This window comes from Coloeus monedula (genome assembly GCF_965178545.1).
Source record: "Coloeus monedula genome assembly, chromosome: 2".
Taxonomy (NCBI): Eukaryota; Metazoa; Chordata; class Aves; order Passeriformes; family Corvidae; genus Coloeus; species Coloeus monedula.
In genome coordinates, this window is record NC_138782.1 from 24,246,490 (window position 1) to 24,273,525 (window position 27,036).

The 27,036-nt window shown below is 41.9% G+C and overlaps 1 protein-coding gene across 1 annotated transcript in view; it reads right to left on the reverse strand.

Annotated features, from left to right (window-relative positions):
* Positions 1-27,036, reverse strand: part of KCNK2 (potassium two pore domain channel subfamily K member 2) — a gene marked incomplete at both ends in the record, with an annotated part of 103,449 nt that overhangs the window by 64,334 nt on the left and 12,079 nt on the right. The window contains one exon of the mRNA XM_082302587.1: positions 8,913-9,223. Within this exon, the coding sequence (XP_082158713.1) occupies positions 8,913-9,223 (311 nt within the window). The remainder of the gene's footprint in view (positions 1-8,912; positions 9,224-27,036) is intronic.

A 27,036-nucleotide genomic window follows, 5' to 3' on the forward strand; every position in this document is an offset into this window, starting at 1 on the left:
AGGCAGAGACGATTGAGCTCAGAGTGAAGAGGTCAGGCATGACCAGAGCTCCAAAAGCACACAAGCATTGCTTTCACAACATACTTTTTTTGCTTGAAATCAGAACACTGGGGAAAGGAGAGTGACAACACAAATCACATTTTGATTCAATGTCAGTTTTTCATTTCCTGTATAATTTAGAAAAGCTTCCTGGTCAATAAATTGTGCAGTTTTGTGTTATTCTTATGTTCATGCAGGCATCTCTCTGTAGAGGCCATGCTGAACTTTGCTTTGCAGATCAAGACATAGAATATTGTGACTTTTCTTCTATCAAAACGAGAGAAAACAGTCTTTCAAAGAGCACCGTCATTTTCTGAGGACAGAAGACAATTCTAGGTCAGGGATTTTATCCTCTGGCTCTCTGACCTTGCAAGGAGTCTATGGCATTGACTGACAAAAGCCAGCCTGCTGGCCAGAGAGCTGCATCCACTAAGTGGGTCTGCAGAGACTCAGGAAAATAAGGAGAGGTTATAAAGTGTGAAAGCTGGCCTCTGGTAGTCAACTGTTGTCTCACATGGAAATCAGGCAGAAATAAGTATGTGTCAAACCAGTCACTCCAATGCTCATCTCCTTGTTCCACACCAGGCTCTGAATACATGTTTTTGTACCATCTTCCAGTCACTTCATTCTCTGAAATGATGTAACACAACAGTTCATTACTCTCAGCTCTTCTACCAGAAGATTAAAATAGAAGCACCTCAAATTATGCTTCTGATAAAATCCAGTGAGTGCTTTCTTCCACTACCCAGCTTGCCAGGAGTTAGCTTGTGCTTCCTGGCAGTCACTTGAAAAGTGATGTCAAAAAGTCAGATGTGTCTCAAAGTTTCTGAAAACCATTTTTCAGCCTGGATTTCTTCCTTAACTGCCATAGTTCTGCTGCCATTTGACAAGGGCACTCTCCCTTTACATGTATAAAGATACATCTCATATGGCCCAGCTACTGCTCAAGTCCTGAGTTTTTATTTCAGCTTTGGTTTACAAGGAATGGAAATCATAGTTCTCAGTTCAAAGGCACACCAGGATGCTTTTAACACTTAGAAAACAACTCTCCAGCCTCAAAACACACGGTTTTGGACCTTGATGTTGAAAGAGATCGCAATAATATTTGTATTATAGTTCTGTGATTCCTTGTTTTTTCTTTTTGGTTTTTATAACGTATGAGTATACTCTACACTGGAGACTAGTACCCAACATGCTGAAGAACTGAAGTACTCTTTTCACTCTCTTTCACAACTACTCAAACTAAAAACATGCAGAAACGTAACAAAAAAACACTTCTATTTCTAAATATGTATTACAAACCCCATGGGTTTCTAAGTATATAAGTTCTCTGTGTGTACATACACATATATATGCATGTATATACACATACACATTCAGGGAAGAAGGTTTTTCTTTGCTTCTTGAGATTACAGACTGAAAGAATTATGCAAACAGCTGTTCAGCAGAACTGACTTACTAATGAGTCATATCTGCCACCCTTTCTAAGACAAAAGCTGGCATTCAGATGCAATCAGGCTAAGCTAAGTTCTAGGTCCTATAAAACTCTTCATCTGAAGGAAATGCAATCTTTACGGGTCTCAACACCAGAAGCAGCAAAAAAAGTTTGAGACCAATCTGCTTGAACAAAGAAGTGACAAGAGCAATTAAAATTTATTTGTTATTCTCCCCCCAAATAATGCTCATGAAGGATAAAAACCACTTTACAAAAATCCTTTTGGTTTAATTAATATGTAGAAAATGACTACAGAAAAAGGAGCTGTCCTGTCCCTGGAGGAAATGATCCCAGACCAGAGAAAGTTTGGCAAAAAAATAATCCCTTCTTCCAGGAGCTGAGTACAGAATCAGAAGAGGGAGAACAGCAGGAACCTGAGCAAGTAGTACACAGAACCCAGGGGCTTCTGCAACCCATCCAGACCCAACCACAGCAAGTGGGTGTCTGTGGGGAGGAAAGGTCTGGGTAACGGTGTGATCAAAGGTCTTTCAGAGAGATCTTTCATTTAATAAATATTTCTCTGATCTGGGGATTCAGGTAGAATTGCGGGGGTGAGGAAGGAGACAACTGCATTCAAACATTTATTTCTGAGCAGAGTGAAACAGAAAGGAGACACAGACACAGCAAGAGGAAAAGAGACACATGATGCTGCTGTACGAGTTAGGACTGCCAGGACACCTAGAGTTAAGAGTACATAAGCCAAGTGCTCTGATGGGCAGACACCATACTAAGGACAGACACACGCACAGGCCAACAACTCAAACTACAGTTCTTGTGCCTCATGTTTTAACTGCTTTGAAAGTCCTTCATTCCTTTTTTCATTGCCTTGAAAACACCACCAACAGGCAGCTCTGCTGCTCGTATCTGCAGTTTGTCATAAGCTTCATAATTGAAATGCAGATGGCACATTAAAAAAACTGATGCAATGGTATTTTGGATCCTCAGATAAATAAATAAAATATACTGCAGCCTCAATTTCTTCTATGCTGGCCTATCAATCTTTTCAAGGCTTCAAGTTTTACAAAGCATAAATGATGCTTCCAGGCTAGGATCCTGACATGTGATGGTTCCTGTTTTCTTTTGAGAGTCTGGAAGGAATGCAAAAGGAGAGACTAAGAATATTTAGGGTTTAAACTTGTACATTCAAACTACCTCAGAAAGTTCCTGCTTAGAGGACCCGTAGGCTACAGCTCACAGGACTGAAAATGTCTACAAACGTTGTGATTCAAAGAATTAATAAAATTTTATTTGAGCTTAATAGGTTTAGTTAATAAATTTTAATCTTGTCTAAATAAATTTTGGGTTTGTCTGAAAACAAGGACTTTGCATCTGTGTTTTCCCATCTACTTTATTTTAACAATTTTCTGCATAATTTAGGCTTCAAGGAGCTTATCTCATTGAAATCAAACAACATATTCCTGAAAATTTTTTTTTCCACGACAGTTTCCTTGGGGCTACAATGCAAGATGTGAAGAAGCCTGTAAAAGAGACAAAATCAGCTACTGGTAGAGGTGCAACTTGACGTAGCTACCTACCTTCAACTATAAAAATGAAGCTGCAGCAAATACATACTTTAAAGTAAAATATTTTTACAAGAAATTAGTCACATAAGCCATGATGACTTCCTGGTGATGCCAGTTTGAAGAAAGAAACACTGCGCCCATGTCATTCATAATTATGTCAGGCTTCCCTCAAGAGAGAGATAAAGAAGAAAAAAAAGCATTTGTCCTCAAGGGAGATTTAAAAAAAAAAAAAAAAAAAATCCCCATTTTGGTCTCATTCATGATCTGAGAATGGAATGGAAAAAAAAAGGGGAAATGCAGCTGACACAAATGTGAGATGAAAACAGGAATGGCACATAACTGTGGACCCCTGCACAGAGAGCTGCTCTCCCCACGTTAGCCACAAGCCCACACAGAACTCAAGAAGACCAGCTTTTGGGATCCAAGTGAATTCAGCTAATCCTGGTGGCTCGTTAATTATTTCTGTTTATTTTAAATGCAAGCACGTTTTTGTGGGCATTCAGTTTTCAGAAGAAGCCACGTATGCTGAAAGGGGCTGGATTTAAAACCCTACAGGAATATTACTGCTGAGAGAGCTTGGTGCAGCACCCTGAAAACTTGTTCAGATTTCAAAATGAAATCTATATAAGACAGGAATTACCACACACAGCACTTGGAACACATTAAAAGATTGTGCTGTTTAGTACAATAGTATTTTTTTCACTTGTTAGTGTTTCAGAATAAATATATTTGAAGGATCTTTCTGCTAAAGAAGAAAGCATTATTATTATTATTAACTTGTGTTCCTTTGTACCTTTACTTGAAAACTCTTTATTAATTTTCAGAATTAACTCACTAAGATAACTATAATAATTCACACCAGCTAGCTGGGATATTCTAGATATTTAAGATAATATAACTAAAATTTTTCTTATTTTCCATTTTTGAATGCAAAGCAATGCATTAAAAAACTAGCTTGGGTACTAAAAGGAATATTTTTTTTCCATTTTGGTTTCAAAAGGTTAACATAGACAAATAACTGCTGAGCAATATATAATTAGGTGGTATTTACATAAAAAGCTCTTCTCTTTTTTTTTTTTTTTTATCAGTTTTTTCTTTGGCAGGGAGACAAACCATTGCTTCTCATTGCCAATACATCCCATAACACAAAATATTGGCCGCATCCTTGTGTCCTAGGAACAACATGAGTTCTGGGCAAGGAGAAAGCTAATTCACTGGTTTTTCATGCACCTTATTTCCTCCACAGGATATTCAAGATCCTATAGAGGGAATGAGGTGTATGAAACAACAGTAATGACAATTTTATGATGTTGCTGAATATCAAATTCAGTCAGGCTCACCTGCTCCCAGAGACAACCCCAGGAGATGTCAGGAAGGAAGACACAAGCATCTCGTGGCTGCACAGCACTGCATGAGGACATGAGTGCCACCTGCACATCAGCAGTGTAACCCGGGGTCTCTTTACATTTGTTACCATGCACAGGTCTATAAATATAGCAGGAATTTTTTCTAGGTTCCTGGCAATACATTTTGTTCATCTGAGTTTCAAAGATGTCTCTAACATTTTAAATGTTTAGTGGTAAGCTTGCTGTAGGAAGTAGTCAACAAACTAAAAGAAAATTAGAAGTAGATTGAAATAATTAGATACAAGAGCTCCAGTTAGAGAATTATTTCATTCTTTAATGCTCATTGTTATTTGTGCATGTAGCTGGATTACTCCCACGTTTCTATCGGCTTCTACCAACAAAAAGCTCAGTGGAGAGGGAAAAATTGTTGGACAGAAGACATAAAAAATCCTTAGTGTAAAAGAAGACGAGGTTTATATGTTTTGTCACATATACATTAAATCTACACAGTCTGAACTATGTTTACTCTTTTATTCTGTCACCTGACAGTTACTTTGCGTTGCATGGCAGGGCCAAGTTGAGAGCAGGAACAGACAGAGAAACCAAAACATCATTCGTGATGAATTGCAGTGTGTTCTTCTTCCAAAAGAAGAAACAGCAGGAAAGAATCTGGCCACGTTTCTTTCTGCAGCTTTATAATGTATTAGATATCACACATAACCTTTACCAAACCAAGGCTTTCTCATCTGTTAATAAGTGAGATCCTTGCAAGACCTTCCAACTGAAACTTTTAAAAAGTGAAGTTTAGCATCAGACCATACACAGCTTGCTACTCTGTTGTATTCTCATTACTCACCCAGGTAGTGTTTGTATTTTCACAAGCCTCCCTCCTGGGATATTTCTCTAGTTGTAAATTTAGATATACCACCACTGAGTGCTGTGCACTGCCCACCTCAGCACCACTGGGGACAGCATCCAGTGATCCACTTAACGCTGTTGTTAATGCTGGCTTCAGGCTACAGCAAAAGAAGCTGAAATTGCCTGGAAAAACTGGTCTCTTGGGTGCATATATATGCTCTGCATGACTTCTGCACATTTTTAATATGCTACTAAATAGAAGTGCTCACAAAATATCAAAGGAATTATGTACCTGGATATGCCTCCCAGGGTCCTGCCTTGCTGTGGTTCATTGCAGATATATTCTGCTACAGTGAGGCAACAAGCAACTGAAGTGCTTTAGATTGAAAGAGATTTGCAACACTGGACCAGCAAAGTCAGAGACAGAGGAGGTCATGAAGACCATGTCCTTTTTTTGTCAGCATGGGAACAACACTGCTGGACTAGGCTGAAAAGTTATGAGGAAAACACAGGTCCTTTTTCTGAGGCAGCTGAATCTACCTCAGTGCCATCATCAGAGCACTCTATTTCATTAACTTTGCACATTTTCTAGGCTGCATAGCAGCTCTCTGTTGCCCCATATTTTTCGTCTATATAAAATATATGATGTCTATAAAAGTATAATTCTCACCTAGTACACTCAGAGGAGCCACACAATCAGTGTGACAATACAAAGTTTCAGGAACTCAAAACCCAGGGAATAAACCTGAAAAGTTGGCAACAGTATATGTTGTTGTTTTGGGGTTTTGGAGACTGGTGAGAGAAAATAAGGATGGAGAAGACAGGAATGGAAAAATCCCTATCCTGTGTGTATTTATTGAAACACACAATACTGTTTTAAACATCTTTGTGACAAAAGGAAGATTTCAGCCAAGGTGCTGGAAACTCCATGACTCCTGGGTGCTGGCAAACTGGACTGTCTTTCCACTTGTACTTTTTTATAGCTGAATTTGTGCTCTCCAAGTAGTCTCTCTAACGTGCTCACCTGAAAAACCTACCATATATTGTACTGCCAGTGGACAGTCTTGGGACAGTCAAGCCTGCTTCAGAATAAGGATTAAATTGCAGAGCAGAAGTTTGTGAAGATTGAAAAAGCCTGGCATGACAAGCACCTTGAGCAATGACTAGCAGGAAAGAGCCAAAACAGTTTCTGGATTCCCAGAATACTAAGTTCAAAAAGAAAAGTTGTAATGAATTTCATTATAGTTTGACTCAAGGTAAATACTTGATTAAAGAACACATTGCAGTCCGTAAGCTCTGTAATTTTCTTCACACAAGACTAATCATTCCAACTCCCTTCTACTTTAGTCCATATTAATTTTCAGTTTTATAGCTTTCAGTGAATTCTTAAATAACATTTACTTTTTCCTTGCACGCACTATTTATTTTTATTCATACAGACATCCAATGAAAACTGAACACTGCATTATATTGTAATAGCAGTCAGACATAATCCCAGAGAGACAAAATGTATTTCACTAATTTAGTTTCTGTGACAAAGTAGCAACTAGGGAACAGATATGACCCCACATGTAAGATAGCAGCCTAGACCTGGAAAAGTGAATTTGAGACTCTCTTTTAGCATTGCTGTCCTGTTCTACTTTGGGCAAGCAGAATTTCCCAACCAATAGACAACATGATATCATTCACTAACACTTACTCTGCGTAAAGCAAGGCACCCAAGTGGGCTCCCTGTGCCCCAGCTCTTCTCCTATAAAAGGAGTGTAACAGCACATTCCTACCTCCATCTCGTGGTTCTCTTTACAGACAATGAGAAGGGAACATGGGCAAATTAAGTTTTTCATTTAACCCAACAGCAAGCAGAGCAAACTCTTCCCACAATTCTCTCTCATCTGCACGCTGTGGGAGGCTGTGACACCTCCCCGTAGTTCACACACCTGTGTTTTTCTGGTCGTGGCAAGATCATTAGTGGAGATGGAAGCTAATGCTGGTATGCTTATCTGTGCTCTGATGATTGTACTGAAACTTATTTATTTTACACTGAACATCAAATGGGCGTTGAATGCTGATGAAGTGGTTTTTTATTATCAATCTGTGCTTCTGGGCAGAGAATCATAAATGCTAGAATATCTAAGTACTCCAGAGCAAACTTCAACAGTTTTTGCCTTAAGGTCCATCTCACAGATGATGTAAGATAACACGGCTTCAAAATTTCTTTTTTTATCTTCACAAGTACAGTATCTGACCTAAAAATTTCATAGGAGGATATTTATAGTAGCTACAAGAGTTATTTTTCATCAGAATGTGCTTGTATATTTTGCTGAAAGGTTATCTCACGTTCTGCTGGTCAAACCACTGGAGCACAGTTATTACACAGCATCTAAATCACTATCAGCAGCATCTCCTCAGGCATGCCTGGTCGAGACTTATGGAGACAGGAACTGTCTGACAGGCATTTAAAGGGTAGCAGTTTTGGAACACATTTTAGCAATGAGGCAGGGGAGAAGTCACAAAATACAAGACATTTTCCCAGCTTACCTTTAAAATTCATAAGTAGTGTACCATAAAAATAACTCAGCACATCAGAACTCTATATTTAAAACTGAAAAAAAACATGTCCATGCTGATGCTCAAGGCAGATCAGTGTAGAGAGGTAAATTCAACTTCTAAACTCCCAGCCATACCTGCTGGCAAAAAACACCTCCAGAAATCTTTGCTGCCCACGCATCTGGCATGATCCAGAGTTCCTGCTTGCCATGGTCTGGATGTCCAACACCCTCTCCTCCCCTCCCTGTCCCATCTTGGGCTCTGTAGACCCAGACAGCGCCATGGCTACTGTTAAGGAAGGAGTCAATCCTTGCCAACTCTTGACTGTTCACTCCACTCTCCCATTTCATTGTCCCAGGCCCAGAACTGATGTTATTTGGCAGCCCTCTGCTATTCCCTCCGGTGCAACTGGATATTCATAAGATGGGATTTAAGTTGGAAGGGGATTTATAAGGCTCCCGGTCTAGTTCTGTGCTACTGCAAATAAATATTTCCTGTGGTTCTGAGGCAGGTGACCTGCAAGGGTAAAGTCATGTTAGTAGGAGCACACCAATGTGCATCATTTGTGGATGTACCTTTAAGAAGCAGAGAAAATTGAGATTTAAGATCAAAGTAGGAAGTCCATGGTACTTTCCTGTACTTAAAACAAAATCAATATAAAGAAACATACAGCTGGAAGGACAGCTAGCTTGATAAAATCACAGTAAATTAGGAGTCCTTTAAGGCAATGGATGGTGTAGCTTCTTCCTCAGAATTAGGCACTTCAAATATTGACAGAACTTGTAAGGCACAATCAATATACCAATTCCTTTGTGAACTATTAATTATATATATTGCTGATGAATAATCATTTAATTAGCATAATGGGAGGCTTCAGTGAAAAGGCCATCTACCAAGCATACCAGACCTAAAAATAGCAATAGCTTTCCAACCATGAGGCTTTGCATGAAAATGCAAATGTTCAACTTCTGGTCTTAACACATGTTACATCGCTCGGCCAATACAGAGCTTTGCTTATAAAGGTTTTGCCCCTTATCACTGCAATACTGCCATATAGAATTTGTTCCTCTAAGGCAAGGTGATGAGGGGTTTGGTATGGATTACCTGAATCAGTTCATCAAGCTCTGTTGCATTCACACAGGAATGCTGAGATACAAACGTCTGCTTCTGAATCACAATGGTGGTTCTCTGGGAGGTCTCGTGAGGCTGCTCCAGGGCTTTAAATACTGTTGCTCCAATTATTAAATACACGACTACCACCAGAAAAATTGTTGAGACTGTCTTCCATTTCATAACATTAATGGCTGAATCACTTTCCTCCCGTGAAGCGAGCACGGTAGGCTTGGTAGAAAATGATAATCTTGGTTTGGAGTTCTGAGTGGCCGATTTGGGATCCAGCAAGTCAGGTGCCGCCACTGGCAAAAACAGAAAAAGAAAGTTAATGTTTACAGTGCCACTCAGATTTCGTTAACTAAACTTCTTGCCAAGAGATTACATGAATTCTGTTGCTTCCAAATGGAATTCTTAAACTCTTGAATCTTTCTCTTAATGCCATGATAGCTTACAACAGATCTGTTGCTCTGAATAATATCCATTTTACATGCATATGCACATTTGCAACATTTTCTGTCTGTCCCCTTATGATATTCAATCATTTCCAAAAGCAGATTTCCACTACACCCTTGCATTTCATTACATTACTCCAAGGTAGTATTTTGTTGCAGAGGTTCTTTACGTCTGCTGTTCTCTCAAGCACTGCTAAGCAGCTTTCCAGCTGTGTTCTACCTCAGCGTTACAGAAGTATGAGGAAAATACAAAACCTCCCCTGTCTCACCTATTTTGTCCTATGTTCCAACAAATGCTGCCAGAGAACAGTTGTATGATCACTTCCAAACTCCCCAGACACAGCCATAAAAATAAGACATTGCTCATCATACCAGTCTTAACGGGCTAATTGTATATTGATTACACCTTTCAGAAAACTCTGCTACAACACATGTGTGCTTACTGGAAGCGCTGTTCATTTGTTAGAGCAGGTATTTCTATTTACAGCTACAGAAACCCATCGGGTTAGGAAAAGAGCAGCGGAGTGTGTAAATCAAGTACTTGGACAACTCATGTGACTACCAGTAACTACACTAAAAAAAAAATCCTCCACATCAAGTGCAGGTAAAGGTCTCTTGTGGGAAGATGGCCACAGCAGTGACCACACAAGTTATATTTAAATTGTTTTGAATAACCAGTATGTTTTAAATGGCCAAGACAGCTCTTCCAGCTGCTGGTGGGAAAGCTCAGATCTACATCTAGAGGAAAGTCTCCCACAGGACGGCGGAGATGGGATGCGTCCCTGCAGGGAAGGCGGTGGTACTTGACAGTCACCGCCTGGGAGCCCGCCGGGCTCCGGCACACACCGCGGCTCCGGGAGAAGGGGTCGGGAGGAGAGTGGCAGCCTCAGACCGGGCCGAGCGAGGACCCGGGGCACCCCTCACAGCCCGCGGGGTGGGCGCCAGGCATTCCACGCGCGTCGCGGTCACGCCTCCCACTGCTCCGGCCCCCTCCCCATGGGCACCCGGGGGTCGGGCACAGCCCCCCGTCCCGCACCTTGGCGGGGGGAGCCCCTTTCCCGCCGCCTCCTTCTCTCCCGTGGCGGCCCCCGAGCCCCTCGGAGCCGCCAGGGCCGGTGCCGGGAAGCGCCCCCCGGGCGGCCGGGGCCGCCGAGCCCTCCCGGAGCAGCGCCGACCGCCGCGGCCGCCGGCGGCGAACAAAGGAGCGGGCACCGGGCACCGCCGCTGGCCCCGCCGCCCCCTCCCCGCGGCCGGTGAGATGCGCCGGGGCCGCCCGCCGCCCCCGCGGGGTGCAGCCCCGGTAGCCCCCGGGAAGCTGCCGCCAGCTGGGATGCTCCGCCGCGGGGAGCGGCGCGGGGGCGAGGCGGCCGGCGGCGGAGCCGGGGCGCGGCGCGAGCGGGGCCGGGAAGGGAAGGGAAAGGAGCCGGGCAAGGTACAAAGGAGCCCCGGGCCGCCGCGGGGAGCATCCCGGGGTCCGGTGCGGGGGAAGCAGGGGCGCATGCAGCATCCGCAGGGCTGGGAGCGGGGAGGCACGCCATTGTGCTCGTACTCACTTCTTATTTACCGACCCGGTGCCCTCTCCTCGCTCCACGGGCAGGCATTTTTTCAATGCTTGGGTAGATACAGTCAGAGCAAATTTTTAAAAAAAATTAAAAATTAAAAAAAAAAAAAAGGAAAAGAAAAGAAAGGCGGGAGCAGACCGAGAGGAAGAGGCTGATGGATGGGTCTGGAGGAGAGGGAGCGGCAGGGGCGGGCGGGCTGGCAACGCGGATCCCGCCGTCTCCCCCCGGCCCCGGGTAGTGCGAGGTGCCTCACGTCGCGCATCGCGCATCGCACATCGCGGCGCTCCCGTGTGTGTGAGTGCGTGCGAGCGTGTCCGTGTGTGTGTGAGTGCCTGTGTGTGCGTGTCCGTGTCCGTGCGCGCTCCGGTGCGCGGGGCGTGCGGAGCAGCCCGAGCCCGGCGGTGCCTTTTGTGGGGCGGCGAGCAGCCGCACCGCTGCTCGCCCCCCCCGCCCCTCCGCGCCCCCTTCCGCGCCCCCCGCCGGTGGGGGTGGGCAGCCGCTCCGCGCCGCTCCCGGCCCGCCGGGGGTGCGCGCCCCTCCGCGCAGGCTGCCCAGCTGGGCGGCCGGCAGAAGCTGCACGGGGGCCGGGGAAAGATGAAAGGGGAGCCGGGGGGAGGCAGAGCGGTACCTGCGGAGACCAAGGTCTCGCCTGGAAATAAGCGAGGAGGGAGAGAGGGAGGAGAAGGCACTGGCCAACCCCGCCGGCGAGGCTGGACCTGCCGGCGGTCCCCGCTCCAGCTCCACAGCCGGCCGCCTCGCCAGAGCCTCCCCGTGAACTTTTGAACTGTCCGAAATGCCACCGAATTAGCAGGAGAGAGGGGACAAACGGGGACACCTCGGCCCTCGCCGGGGAGCCTCGCGGGGCTGAAGGGCCAGGCGGTTCCGTCCTTCCCGGCTCGGCCTGATTTTAACCCGGTGCTTGGCAGCCTGGTGTGCTGCTGCAAGGAGTTAACTAGGTGGGATCTAGGAGTCAGGGATGGTAGCTGCTCTCCTATCGCACGCACCGCCTGCGCACCGCCTTCTTCCATTTCAGTCTGATAGATACATCAGAAATGCTGCTTCAACTGTGCTTTCTGCCACTAAAAAGCCTGAAATTATCCTTGCTGTCTTTGCCGCAGGCTACCTCCCCTTTTTCCTGGTCATCTGTCACCTGTGACACTATTCATGGGTCAGCTGTTTACACTGAGGTCTACACTCGCCTAGAAGACAAATCCTAGAAGAGAATTTACCAAGAGAAACCAAAAACTGCTCCCTCAACCACTCTAACAAGTCTAAAAAATTACTCACCATAACAAATGGGTATAAGTCTCAAATATTTAAAGCCAGAGGCTGTATCCGTAAAATGGCCAAAGACAGTCATACATCGGGTGTTTAATGGGCTATAATCCCACTTAAATCAGCAGCACCATCAGCAAACACTTTAGAAGTCACTTATTTTAACGCTTCTCCATATCAGTGTGACATAATACAAATGAGTGTAATATCGAGTTACTTAGGACTCCAATTTCAGCAGCATCAATCATACCACTCTCCCCCAGTGCATCCACAAGTCTCCACAAGATGCAGCACAGGGCAGGAAGCTGCCTCTGCTATTTCAGAGCGAGCTGTAGCTCATTGCTGCCCATCCCTGGGAACCAGCAGAGCCCTTGTCAAGTAACGGCAGCCACTGGGCCCAGTCCAAAAACCCCTTGCAAGCAGATCTTCAGTCACAGGGTTGGCTTCATTAACACAGTCCCAATCATCAAACACAAGAGAAACTGCTTCTGACTACTGATACTCCCTCGCTCAAGTAATTCTCGAAGATAAAAGATTTTCACAACTGAATCTTTTTGACACAAAATAACCCCTCCCAAAACATCATCTTTCGCCCTTTCTCTCCAGCAGATTTCTTAATCATTAGCCTATGTAAGCACTTCCTGTTCCTATCTTGTGGAAAAGAATCAGTTCACAGGATTTCTTTGAACATCCTATGGGAAAACAGGTGTGAACATTTTCCTCCATGCTGACCTGTGCTGCTATAAAATACTGTGGAAAATAGTACTACATGCCTTTCTTTAGAAATCTAAATATTTGGAATGAGATTTTGTTTATCCTTGAGTGAAGGAATTGTTATTAAAAGCTTAAAAAAGGTCATACTTATTGCCTACAAATTGAAATCTATGGGAAGCCTTCCAATAGCTTCAGGAGGGTTTGGAGCAGGCCTTAAATTTAGGGATTCCACCCAATAGGAAGAAACCATTTTGAGATCCACTCCAGGAATGACTGCGTTGGTACCTTAACCTTAAGAGCTGAAGAGCTCTCTCTGTGAAGGTAGTTATTTCCACTAATTACCTAGTAAAGATCTCCATTGTCTACTTTCAGTTTGCTGATATTTTCTACCTATTGTGATCCCAAATGCAGTCCTCAGCTGGAGCTTACCACTTACTTAGAGTGGACTTGAGCTCTGCATTCTCATTTCTACCTGGGATATAAACACTACACATACAGCAGTGATAGACACCTTCAAATCCAGTAATTCTTTTTGTAGTCTACAATAAAAACTACAGTGTACAGCAGCTCCTGTTTTCTGGAGGCCTTATACAGCACCAGCCTTTACTCCATGGAGTCATGCTCACCAATTTTTTTTTTTTTTTTTTTTGCAATGTACACCACACATTGCTTGAATATTTTGTGTGACCATTTTGCCCTCAAATTTGGAGCTGACATTTGACCAGCTTGACGCATCAAGCCTGAGCTTTACTAAACAAACACTCTTAAATGCAGCCCTGGCAAAACTTCCTGCTAACCAACACAGAAAAAATTAAGTAGTAAAAGGGGCTACAACATGGAATTCCAGCCTTGCAAGCAAATGGGTCTGCTGCTGAGCCAAGGAGATTTATCTGAACAAACTGGGAAAAAAAAATGTTTTTAAGATTAAGTATAAGCATGCTTGTGTATTTCACGCTAACATGAGGAAAAACTCACAAAGTACGGGACTGTCAAATGCTGTCTAAAAATGTATTGGCATGGGATTAGGATGACCACAATACTCACAGACGGTGGCTGCTGGAAGCTGCTCAACTCTTTGAAATATTAAAAGTAGGCTCAGCCAAGAGAGACAGGCATGCAGCATGCAGAGGAAGTCAAAGTTGCATGATAAACATAGCAATCTCATATTCATGGAAATAACAGCTGCAGATGATCTAAACGTAGCTTTGATAGGACAGGAGGTCACTTGTAAGGAAATAGTTATTCCAGAGAAATATTACCCTATAAAGACCCATTTAAAAGTCTCATGTAAAAAGTACTCTTACCTGTCACTAGCACTTTCTTTTCCTCTTCCTACTTCAGGAGCCATCCCCTCCCTGGGAGGAGATGAAGAACACTTGCTTTGTGCCCAGAGCAAGAGGCTTCTGCCAAGCCCCCAGCTTTGGGAGCAGTAAATGCTCTTCTCCTTTAACCAGCTGTGTAATGGGAGGCACCACTGGTTCCAGCCTTCTTCAATCTTATTTAGTTACCAAGAATTTGTACATTCCCAAGGGACTGTTATGACAAGGGTTCCAGTGAGAGCATTTGCCTCACTGACTTCAACAGCAGCTTATTAATGTGGGCACCTGTTTAATTGGCCACAGGGGACCTGTGCCTTTGATTAAACAGTGCATTGCTGTAGGCTTTGGGACCTGCTGAGCGCAGTATCCTCTCCTCCTCCTCACCACATGATAGCAGGAAAGCCTCTCTTCAGTATTTGGCCAAACCATACACCCAGTTAAAGTCAAGGATAAACCTCTTCTACTGCTAAGTTTTATTACCAGAAAGCATTGCAGAAACACTACTGGACTTATATAGCAAGTTAATTTTAAGGCTCATTTTACTTATTCAGCAGGAGTTACAAATGACTTGTCTCTTGACTTCTTTGGAACCATTAAAAGATCTCTGCCAGTTCTTTATGGATAATTATGACATTAAGACCATGCCATGTCACTGTATTTCACCATTAAACCATTAGTTGTATCCTGCTATGGGAATTTAAACTAAACGAGGAACTAATGGCACACAGCCTGCTTCTCTTTGGAGCAAACAAGAAGGCAGACCATGTTCTTCACAAGCAGTAGGGATGCCAGACTGCTTCAAGTGACCATGCTGAAAACACACCCTCCCAGTACTAGGGAGAAGGCAATAGGCAGGAGACACTTGCAACTGAGTGATACTCAGCCCTCCTCTGCCTCTAGAAATGGTAAAGCCCTAAAACAGTCCCATTGAAAAATACATGATCTGTTCTAATTCACAGTTTGAAATGAATTAGGCATACGTGGGGGAACTAGAATATGTACTGCAGAATCACAGAATCATAGAATGTTAAGGGTTGGCAGTGACCCTAAAGACCATCTGGTCCCAACCCACCTGCCAGGAGCAGGGACACCTCCTACTAGACCAGGTTGCTCAAAGCTGTATCCAACCTGGCCTTGAACAGCTCCAGCTTTGGGGCATCCACAACCTCTCTGGGCCACCTGTTCCAGTGCCTCACCACCCCCACAGTAAAGAATTTCTTCCTAATATCTAAATTAAATTTACCCTCTTTCCAAATTATATCAATTTCCTCTTGTTCTATCACTACAGTTCCTGACAAAAAGTCCCTCTCCAGCTTCCCTGTAGGTCCCCTTCAGATACTGGAAGATTGCTATGAGTTCTCCACGCAGCTTTCTCTTCTCTGAGCTGAACAGCCCCAACTTTTTCAGCCTGTCTTTGTAGGGGAGGTGCTCCAGTCCTCTTATCAACTTCATAACCTCCTCTGGACTTGCTCCAAGAGCTCCATGTCATTTTTAGGTTGGGATCCCCAGAGCTGGATGCAGCACTGCAGGTGGGGACTCACCAGAGCAGAGTAGAGGGGGAGAACCAGCTCCCTTGACCTGCTGGACCTGTTCCTTTGCACGCAGCCCAGGATTTGGTTGGCTTTTTGGGCTGTGAGTGCACACTGCCAGCTCATGTTGAGTGACAACACCCAAGCTTGCCAGGGTCCCTCTGGATGGCATCCCTTTCCTCCAGCATATCGACTGCACCACACAATATTAATGAGTTCTATCTCCCTAGCATGAGTGTCTGTCCTACAGTGTGACAAATTATTTATTAAGCAGAAAAGCCATTGTTTCTCACCTCATCAATTACTAGAAAAAATGTTTACATGTGCTCATCTATTTTCATACAGCTCAGTTTTCAGTCTTAATTAGGTTCTAATTCTTTCCATTGCTAGTAAGCCTTATCTATTTATCCACTTGCAGCAAGAGGGAAGTTGTTTTAGAACCCATAAAGTATTCACTGTTGTAATTAATATTGTGAGTGTGTATTTTTCTTTACTGACTTGCAGATCTCCCGGTGGATTTCCTCCCTGCCTGTGTCGTGTTACCGGACCTAATGGGATTTATTTATCACATGTTCTGCCACTGTTTTTTCATATTTGTTTCCACAAATCTATTATGCTTGGACAGCTTCAGAACCAATGATTATAACTAAGTTTCAGTGCCATTCTCATCAGTGATAAATGTGAATTGCCATATGTCACCATTATTATGGATTATTTATGCACAGAAAAAACTTACTAGTACTTTGAATTACTGATCTCCTTGAGGGACAGCTAGTAGTGCTTTGGGATGATTACAAAATGCTTTTCTGTAGCCACCAAAATGTTCTACAAAATTGCTGGCTTGTAATTTGTTTTCCATTTTTGCCATTGTGGTCTCTTCATAACAAGAGGCTGACAATGGGAATTTATAGATTTCATATCTGTCTGTCCACACCCAATAGTACCAATCATGCAACTGATTTTCATGGTGGTACTGGATGATTTATGAGAGGGAAACATAATCTCTGTATTGTCTTTGCAGACTGGAAAAGAGCAGGGAGTATTTTGAAAGAAAAAACATACATATGACTGCACACCTCAGGCCTGATGAGAATGGCTGAAGTTTGTGTTGACTCTAAAGAGAGTTTTCCTTGAGTCCGTAAGCTTACTTTTATCCATGTCTTGAGGAGCTGAGGACTTTTTGTATTTGTAAAGTACTATATCCACATTTTAGGGAACTCTGGAATTAGTGACACAGACCTATGACATGACAATCTGTAAATAAAATAAAATACAGACAGAGGACACTGGAAATCACCTAAAATAGCATTAGTGATTTTTTTTAGAGTGATCCACAAATAAGATTTGGCAGAAACAAAACAAACCGGACAAAGAGAAAACAAGAGAAAATAGCCCTGGCAATACTAAATAAGTATCATGCAGGGATAATGAAAGGACTTGCTAGCAGAAATAAAGAATACAAATGAGGCAATGAAAAAGGAGAACATTAAGTATCATCTATGTTATAAAACCCCCAGACTCTACTCTACCTGGCTTTAGCCATAAAGTGTAATGAAATCTATGAATTATTTTCAAATATGCACAAGAGACTGTTTTCTGGCAAACTCTTTGTTCAGCTACATAGAGATATGTCTGGAAAGGATGTTACAGATTTTTTTAGAGAAAGATAGCTTTTGGTAGTCTTTCTACTTTTTTTTTTTTTTTTTTTTTTTACTCAGTAGCTTGTTCTAAAGCCTGTTCTTTCTGCTGTGATAAAGATGCCACTAACACCATGCAGGCAGAAAGCTGGGTGAGCAGAGCCCAGTTTACATAAGGTGCTTGGGCAACAAGAAACATAAATTCCTGCCATTCGGATGTATCATGCATTGGCATTGCTCAGCACTTCCATCCTTGAAGGCACTTCCTTCTATTTTCTTTAAAGTGTAATCTTGAAATTCAGGGCTTGGTGATTTAATCTTTCACTGGCAGCTATAGACTGTGTTGGCACAAGAACAGGCTACAGGTTCATACTCATCTTCTCAGCTTTAAAGTGGCTTCTAATCTATATACTCCTGCCAGAAGAAAGGTCTTTCTGTTGTGTCCTGCCACTGATGTCAAGCATGCAAGAAAACTCAGCCATGAGCTTGTACAGTTTTATGTTTTATTTTCTGTTGGTAGTGGGAACATTAAAAGCTGGGCTCTGGCTCCAAGGAAAATATAGGTAGAAAATACAGGGCTAGCCCATATTTTCATCTTTGCACAGCAAATATAAATATACCCCAGATGTAATACCCCAGGCACCAAAGAGAACCAGATGCGCTTAGGGCTGTGACTGGTGAGAAAGTTATTTTGTATGATCCCTTCCCATAAAACAGCTAAAATTAATATTATGAAATTTCCATTACATTTTAGCAGCCTGGACATAAAAGCTATTCTATTTCTAAAATTCTCAATAGATTAATATTTTTCTAATCATTTTCCCAAAACAATTAATTGCCCCATCACATAAATGGGCAAGTAAAATTGTAAAAAAACCCCATTATGTTAGTGTAAAAGGTACTCTTGAATAAAAAGAATTATTTTTCTAAATTATTTATACTGGCAACAAATACAGCATAAGTGACCCCCTATAACAATTTTTGTAAACTTTCTGTGATTTTGTGAGTATGTGTGTTAAAAAGGGGAGTACAGCAAATTAATGAGCATGATTGCCAGGAAAAATTTAATAGAAAAGCCATAAAGAAACCAATTCCTGAAATTATTGCTTTCTTAGCTTTTCATGTTCTCTCTCATAACAACTTCGGATATTAAGGGGATTATGACTCAAAAAATTTACCTAAGGCTTTATCCAGTAAGAGTATCTCAGTGAAAGAAATACAACAAAAGCAGTGAGCAAAGAAGCCTCAGGCTGAATATTTGCACCAGATTCTTGTGGACTTATTGGCAATTTCTTTATTTTAGAGGGAAGATCTGGTGATTTTACTAACTCATAAAAATTGCCTGGAATATTTTGGAAAGTCAGCCCTGCTCACAATATTATAACTAGCAAAGTAGATTTGTGGGAAAAAACCCCATCCCTTACTCCTAACTTACAGGGTCACAGGGAGTGGGGTCCTTCCTCCAGCCAGCAAATCCACAAAAGTACATGTAATCCAGATGTGAAGGATTTTGGATATGCTGGATATATCTGCTGTACATCAGAGCAGAACCCCACACAAGGAGCTGTGTGGGAATTCAGAGCAAGCTGCTGTATGCCAAGGATTGTGCAGCATAAAACACAAAAGTATTGCCAGCTTCCAAAGGCAGGGCAGGTGTGGCCTTCCCAGCAGCACACTCAAACTGGGAACCCTGATCCCTCAGCATGGCAAACTGGCTTAATTATGGTACTCCCACTGCATGTATGTGTTGCCTTCAGTTCTGGAGTTACCCTTTTGTCAGCTCCTTTGGGGGCTTTTATATCATTTTGCAAGTGAGAGGCATAACATCTGACTTGGACAGAGGTGTCTAGAAGCAAAACAGTGATCCCAAAAAAAAAGAAATTTATTTTGATTTCTTTGTGGCTCAGTTTTCACCACTGGTGGTCTTGAACAAGCTTTCTGCTTCTGGACACAAACATGCTTCCTACCATTCTGCTCAATATTATGCCCAATTCTTATGCCCAATTGATCCAGAAAATAGCCCTTCATTTGGCCTTTTTGGAAGGCTAGCAGGACAAACTTTATGCAAACAGTAGATATGCTTTCTTTTAAAACACAAATAAAAGAAAAGCCTCCAGTGCATAACAGTGCAATGATTGCAAGACTCTCTCAGAATAAGCAAAAAGGACTCTAATTGTTTCTTCTGCATAAAGACACTTAAATCCACATCTTTAACCTTCCTGGAGAGAGCCTATCACTCCAGTGTTCAAGTAAGCCCAGTTCAAGCAAGCCACACTTAAGAGATCACTGATCCTAACACATTACTGGACTCCAGTGCACTGCCCTGTAATTTTATCTGATCTCTGGGAAATATTACAGAGCTGTATTTGTTGTTCTCACTTACATATTTGTGCACAAGAAGTTTTACACTTGAGTGTTATAAATAGTAATATACTCACATGGGTGCTCAGCAAGTATCACCTCCCTTGCCATCAACAGAAAGAATTTTACTGGAAACAGGTAAATTACCTGTTTACCCCCAGAGCAAGTACTGAGCTTGTCAGGCTGTTTTGCCTTCCTATTGCATAAAGGGTTTCTTCAGAGTCAATTAGCTGCTGACTTCCAGCTGAGCTACAGTGCCACAGAAGGGCACTCCAAAGGCATCTTTATAGAGCCTGTATCAGGCAGGATGGAAGAGAACTGGATCCCAGGACCAGACGGCTGTGGTAAGTATTTTGGAAGTTATTTTGGCTTAAGTCCGTACTAGCTACATGGGAAAGACAAACCACTTTGAAGCTTAGCTAAAATAACAGGTACCTACAACACATTTTATTGTTTCATTTCTCATACCTCTCTCCAGAAATACTCACTGATAATTTTTTAAATAATAACATTTTAGCACAATAAATTAGTTTTCTTTTTGACTGAAAGCTAGATAAAGCAAAGACAGATTTCAGGATGGCTGACAAACCTTAAGCAGTCGTGTCCTCAGTATCTGGCAAATCCTTCAGTGTATGTCAGACTATTTGTACAGTACCAAGCACCCCAAATACCTCCTCTAGCTCAAAAGATTCAGTCTGCTAACTGGAAAAAAACCAGATTCCAGGTAGGAGGTTAGTCCTGCACTATAAATGTTAATCGGAACCTTCCCAGCAGGCATCAGGAATAAGGAGTTGGCATGAAACTTGGGGGACTGCCCTAGGTTTATGACAATCCCATAATCCAGCAGGTATTAAAGTACTCTAATGTAATCCCAGTTCTTCCTACAGGATTAAGGATTCATGAGGTATGAAATGGACAGAGGTAGAAGGAGAGAAAATACTCCTAGTTTAGTGTTCGTGCATTTACCTGGCAGAAGAATTCAGGAGTTCCTGCCCCAAGGACTCTTTATGTATTTTAACTGATGACAGTTTCAGTAAAAAATCCAAGTACACAAAGAAATTACATCTGATAATTTCTACAGGTATTTATCACTGATAGTCATTATCAGTCTTAGTCAGCAAACACTAGGTTGACATCGTCTCCTTTCAAATTCTTTACCAAGTTTACTTGTTTGGCATGCAAGAAGGCAAACCATCAAGGATGCTGCAACACGCAGAAAATTCCTGCTAACTCAGTTCAAACAGAGTAATTAACAGAATTAATCAATTTCAATTGAATGAGATCAAAGAAATCTCCTATCAGTTGACTGTTTAGAATAACTCAGGGAAGATTAATTTCTATCCTAGTGTTCTCTTGATCGCAATAGGTTGTTGATGACAGGAGAGTAGAAAGCAAGCTTTTTATCATCAATCACTTTCATTATTACTTGCCTACCTGCTGTGTACAAGGATACACACATTCCTCTATTTTTAGACAAGAAAGCAACCTGTCAATAAGTGCTGAACTGCTTGCCATTCAAAATGACCACTTAGGGAAGAATGTAAGCATAGTGGCTGCTGCGTGGAATATTTAACAGGAAGCTATTTATGGAAAAACACACCTTATACTTCAAGTGTCACAGACAGCCATGTTTCCCTCCAAGTAAGTAACATTACAGCTGCATGTAACAATTACTGATATCCTAACAGCAATTCATCCTCAATATCCCACTTGCACATGCAAGACATCTCTTGTATCTACATATTTATCTACATATGCTGCACTTACACACTAGCTAAAAGCCCTAGTTATTACTTATACAGAATGTACAATGTCAAGCTGGAGGCTGGAGGGTCACCAGCTTGTGAAAGGAATTACATGGTCTAGTTGCCTTCAATGAGGGAGGACAAGGGTAAGTGACCCTGTCTTTCTTCCAGTCCAGATTCACATCTCATCAGTTACTGTGTATTGATGCAGCACATTTTATTTACAACACTAAAATAAAATCAGCCATCGTTATCTCTCTCTTATGGTCATTAGCACTTGTGATTTCACCTCAGCTCTTCTGAGCTTCGGACTTAGTTGACACAGTGATTTCAGAGTCACCATGCTCTGCACTGACTCACTGAGCTTTGGTTAAACACATCAGATGCAGTCCAAAGTCAGAGTCTGAGTTTCCTGTGTGAGGAAAGTCAGTCACCCACTAGAGGAACTCACAGTGGTCTTTCAGGAACCGCTAGAAGCTAGGCACTGAGCAACACCAAGGAAAGGAAGTGCACTAAACCCTGTCAAGATCTGGGATTTAAATCTCTCAAGGGAGGAACTGTCCACACTTCAGATCCCAGGCATTGTTTTGGTGGGCTTCTTTTAAAGTGCTTAACAAGGACAGAGTGAAAAATGGGAAGAGTCAGAGGAAAAAGGGAGAGAACAAAGTCACCACTTAGTGCAAGTCAGTGGCTGAAATATCCACTCAGGAAACAGGAGAGGAGATCTATGCTCACATCTTCTACCTCCTTGTGAACGCTTTAACCAGCAAGCTGTTGGGTGGAGTATTGTTAAGCCCAAAATATTTAGCAAGCTGCTTATGATTTCAGCAATAAAGCATTTTCTATTGACACCCATGTCCTAACAGGCCAAAACTGAACACTTCTATCCCATTTTTATGTGTACCTGATTCAGGCAAATTCCCATCGACTTCAAAGGAAGACTGGAAACTTGGAGCAGTCGGTTCTCACATTCTGTGTGTCAGTGTCTGTACTTACACTCCCCTGCAAGCCTTGGCACGCCCCAGGGTCCTGCTGCATGGAGCCTTCAGACCAACGCCCGGCTACAGTGTGCTGTGGCTCATGTTCCAGCTGGGCCTGGGCTTCCCTCGCCATGGGAACTGGGTCTGGCAGATGCAGGGACAAGGGGGTGATGCACAGCTGCATCTTGCCCCAGCACAGCAGTGACAGTCAGCCTGCACCTGCTTCTGAGCACTGGCAAATGGGAAGAACTCACACATACCATGGCACAGGAATAGCCTGTCCACTTAAGAAGTTGCCATGGGTGTTCAGCAGAGTGCAGCTCTCAGAAAATACTCACTGCAGAAAGCACAAAAGGCAAACACTAACAAAACTGTGCCTTAAAAAAGTACATGCATCTTGGATTTGGATAAAGGGGAACTACGATAGAAACCACTTACCCATTATATTTAAAATCAGGGTATGAATCAAGCCAAAACACAGTCACATATTAATTTAGAATGCCAATTATTCAAAGTGAGTTATTAATTTATTCCTTAACATAAATTTTCTCTCTAGTACAGACTATGAAGTTTAGGTAGGTAAGATGTGTGCACTGGCCTCATTACAATAGCATATACATGTTAAACTTTTTGAAGTGGTCTCTATTTCAGTAATTCTTTGAGGTGAAAAAGCACTGTTACATCCATTTTTATCAAAGGGATCTAGAAAACAGTGACTTGAGAACACTAGGAGTTTCCTGTGGACAAGAAATTTTTGACAGGTTGGGCTTTATCTCTTTGTGTACTAAGTGTGCACTGAGAGAATTGGGACATTTTTTTCCTTTGTAATGGACATTTCTAAAATCTCCAAAACATATAATGGATATCATGATCATGGATAGAAAGTTTCTTTCATCATGCACATGTTTAAATACTTGTGATTTTCATTCTACATGTTCCTCAGTGTTCTTTTACAACAGTAATAAGTATTCTAATTTTTGTGTGTGTGTGTGTGTGTGTGTGTGTATGTGAAATTTCCCTCCTAATTTTTCCTTTGCTGCCTGTATCTTAATTAAGTTTGGAGTTTTTAAATTTGTTTTTCTTTTTATCTCCAAATGGTTCTGGCCTTCTAGCTTTGCAGTCTCCCTGCAAGGAGAAGCACTACACACATTTCCAGCTTCTGTCTCCCTCAATAACAAGTAAAATTCTGTTTTCAAGAGACTGCCTTGCAATTACATTTAGTTTGTATACAGCTGCTATTGAACTGACTTTGTCACTGTACAACCTGGGCTTTTTTCTTTGTATCCAAATTGATTTAAGGTTTCATATTGATCTGGGTATCAATATCCAGTTTATAAGCCACAACACCATTCATGTTCAAGGGCACATTTCAGTCATCTCAAATAGGGCTCTATCTGAGCAATCTCCATGGAAATTCTTCTCTGCTGTGCAGAATACCTATACTTAATTTCCTTTTAGGTACAGCTTCCCATAGATAGCTTTGTTTCTTGACAAACTAGTAGCTCTATCAAAGGCCAGGCATTGCTTTGTTCCCATTTTTTTTCTGACAAATGGAAACTTTCACATTACTTCTCATAAATTCACTCCATATGAGAACTGAATTGTTAAAGGGTTTTTTTTATTATTTTGTCAGCCTTTTATTTTTTATTTTTTACTAAGACTAGTTTGTCAGCCCAATCTTCTGTAGCATCATCTCTTTTCTTTCTAAAACTTGCATTCTCATCCAGAAGTGTTTTCCAGCCTGGAACACTAACACATGCTTCTAAATGTAAGTCAGAGTCTCATACCATGTTTCTCTCTCAATTTTGGTCTCTCTACTGTAGCCTGATCTCAAAATTAGGATCCCATAAACAGCAAAAATCAGATTTTTTTTTTTTTAAATATTAAATAAATTTCTCTTTTGGGTATTTCACTTGCAATTAATTCTCTCAGAATTTCATTCCTTCAAAGAGTGGGACTCTCTTGAATTTTTTTTTTTTAGCACAAACTGGTAATTAGACTGCTCTCCTTTAATTGTAGGTTATTAAATTACATCCACTGCCTCTGGCCTGAGGTTAATGGAAAAAGAAGAGTAGCTAGCTTTTGTGCACCTCACTCTTTAGAAACTTTTTTTTCTGAAGGGAAAAAATACTCCTTTAATCTCTCTGCCTGATGAATTTCATGAGAAGCCCAGATGCAATAACTGTAGTCCTTACCTGCTATTCCAAGTTCTCCATCCCTCACATTTTCCTTTGCTTTTCTGACACCAAATGTGTGTTACTTTCCCTGCTTCTTCTTCAGATACCATAGAGTGCTCTTAGTGGTAATTACTGCGAGTGCCTGGGTGGGATCTTATAACCCTGAAGAATCTTTCTAATGGTTAAGAGGTAAACTAACACATATGTAGCACGGATGTGTAACACTGGAGCTTGGGAGAAATGGCAGCTGATGCTTCTCTTCTTCCTCTTGGTGTTGATCTCTTCTGGTTCAAAGCAAAACATCGCACAGGAAATGTTACACTTCTGCCTTAGACTATTCACAGTCCAATTAAGCTTAAACTCTTGCTTCAACCTGAGTCTAAGATAAGCTTTATGGCCACAGCTGACAGGAAAGAAATTTTTACGAGCAGTAAGTCTCCAATAAGTGGATGGAGAGGGTTAGTACATTATGAATGAAACCCAGAGTGCCAGCCCCTTGAGCAGAAAGCCACCTAACATCACATATTTGTGATACTGATCCTTTCAGATGACCTACAAATAGCACTACCTGTGTGAGCCACTGGGTTCTGGTTCCTGACCCCCATGTTACCACTGTGTGACTACAGAGATGTGCCGCATAATAAGCTCGGCCCTTGTAGTCTGATTTAATCAAATTTCTCTTAAATCCACACTTTTGTTCATACTGATTTTTTTTGCTAGTATCAACAGTACATAGGAGGTGAGGTTTGGCCAGCAAGTGCCATCAGAGTGCTGTATGCCAATCCTGGTGAAGTGTCAGTAGGAAAAGTGCACTTAGTTCTAGTCATTGGCGAGCCACAAAAATTAATCCAAAGAGAAACCATAAAGATTTCTAGATGAATCATGTGAAAAGAAACTGGAAGAGCTCAGCTCACTTAGTCTGGCAAAAGGAATGCTGAGAAGACATCTGATTACTGTGTGTAGATCAATCAAAGAGTCTTTTTTGAGCTAAGGAACCATATTGGCAACAAAATCAGAATTTATTCTGTGAATAAATTTTGGCTGGAAATCACAAAAAGCAAGAGAAGACCCAACTCTTGGAGCAATATCTCAATAAGGAGGATGAGAACACAAACTTAACATTGTAAAATAGAGGGTGGCCAATTTATAAAAAAATATTTATCTGACACGCTGCCTGAAAAAACAGGAGTTTGGTCTCAGAGGCTCAGGGGAAAGACGGTCAAATTTCTTGAACCCATAAATCACATTCTGTAGTCATCACAGAGCCACATAGATTTCAGAGAGCTGTGGGGAGAGTAGATAGCTCAGCAAGCCCCAGATCTTTTAGTGTTCCCTGGTGGATTTGGGCTGGATGGCCTCTGTTCCCCAGCAGCATCCAAACCAATGCAGCCCAGTGCCACATGAGTGCTGTAACCCCAGCAAAGGAGTTCATCTGGCATGCAGCTCAAAAAAAAACCCCAAACCCTTCATCCCAAACCCTGCCAGCCACACATGGAGATGTAACATTCTTCCAACCCACAGCTCTCAGGTACCAGTCTGTCTCTTCTGCAGACTGAGAAGAAAAATCATCTGGAAGAATATCTTTTGGAATAAGATTTTTTTTTTTTTATAAGTACTTGTTCTCTGATCTCCTGTAATTTTAGCAACAGTAGCATTAAGAACTGCAGTGAAGACTGAACATTTTAATGCTAAATTATTATCATCAGGGTTAAATGCTGTACTGATAATTTAAGAAGATTTGAGATTTAAGATGCAGTAACAGTGTCCTGAACTGCATGTTCTACCAAAGCCGAAATACTCACAGCAAGTAAGTGTCAAAGCCAAGGGTATGTGCCATTTATTAATAGAAGATGAAGCTATTGCTGAGTTAAGAAGTAGCCTCAAGTTACTAGTATAATTAAAAACTGTGATTAAATATTAAGATGAATGAAAAAATTTAAATTGTGAGCTGTCAAAGTGCCAAGTAAATAATTTAAAGACAGATTTAAAAAGCAGTGGGAACACCCTTTTTCTGCTCTTGCTACTTCTTCATATTACTAAACCTGTTTTACCCTTTCTAATCAAATCCTCACATTCTTCTCTGATATTTGCATATGGCAGCAAGGTTACTTTCTCCTACAATATATTTCTGTTTATAGTATGTGCTTGTAAACTGCAGAAGAGGCTGTGCTTGTTCCTATGTGAAAAAGAAAAAAAAAAAAAAATCATTGGGAATAAGAGGACAACCCTTTCTGGGCAGTCACAGGGAACAAAATAGATGTTTGTGGATAGAGCAAGGAAAATTTATCAGGAAAGTGGGTATGGGCTGACCATGAGTTGTTTGATTATCGAAATGTTTTCTTTTCAGGACTTTTCCATCTCCAT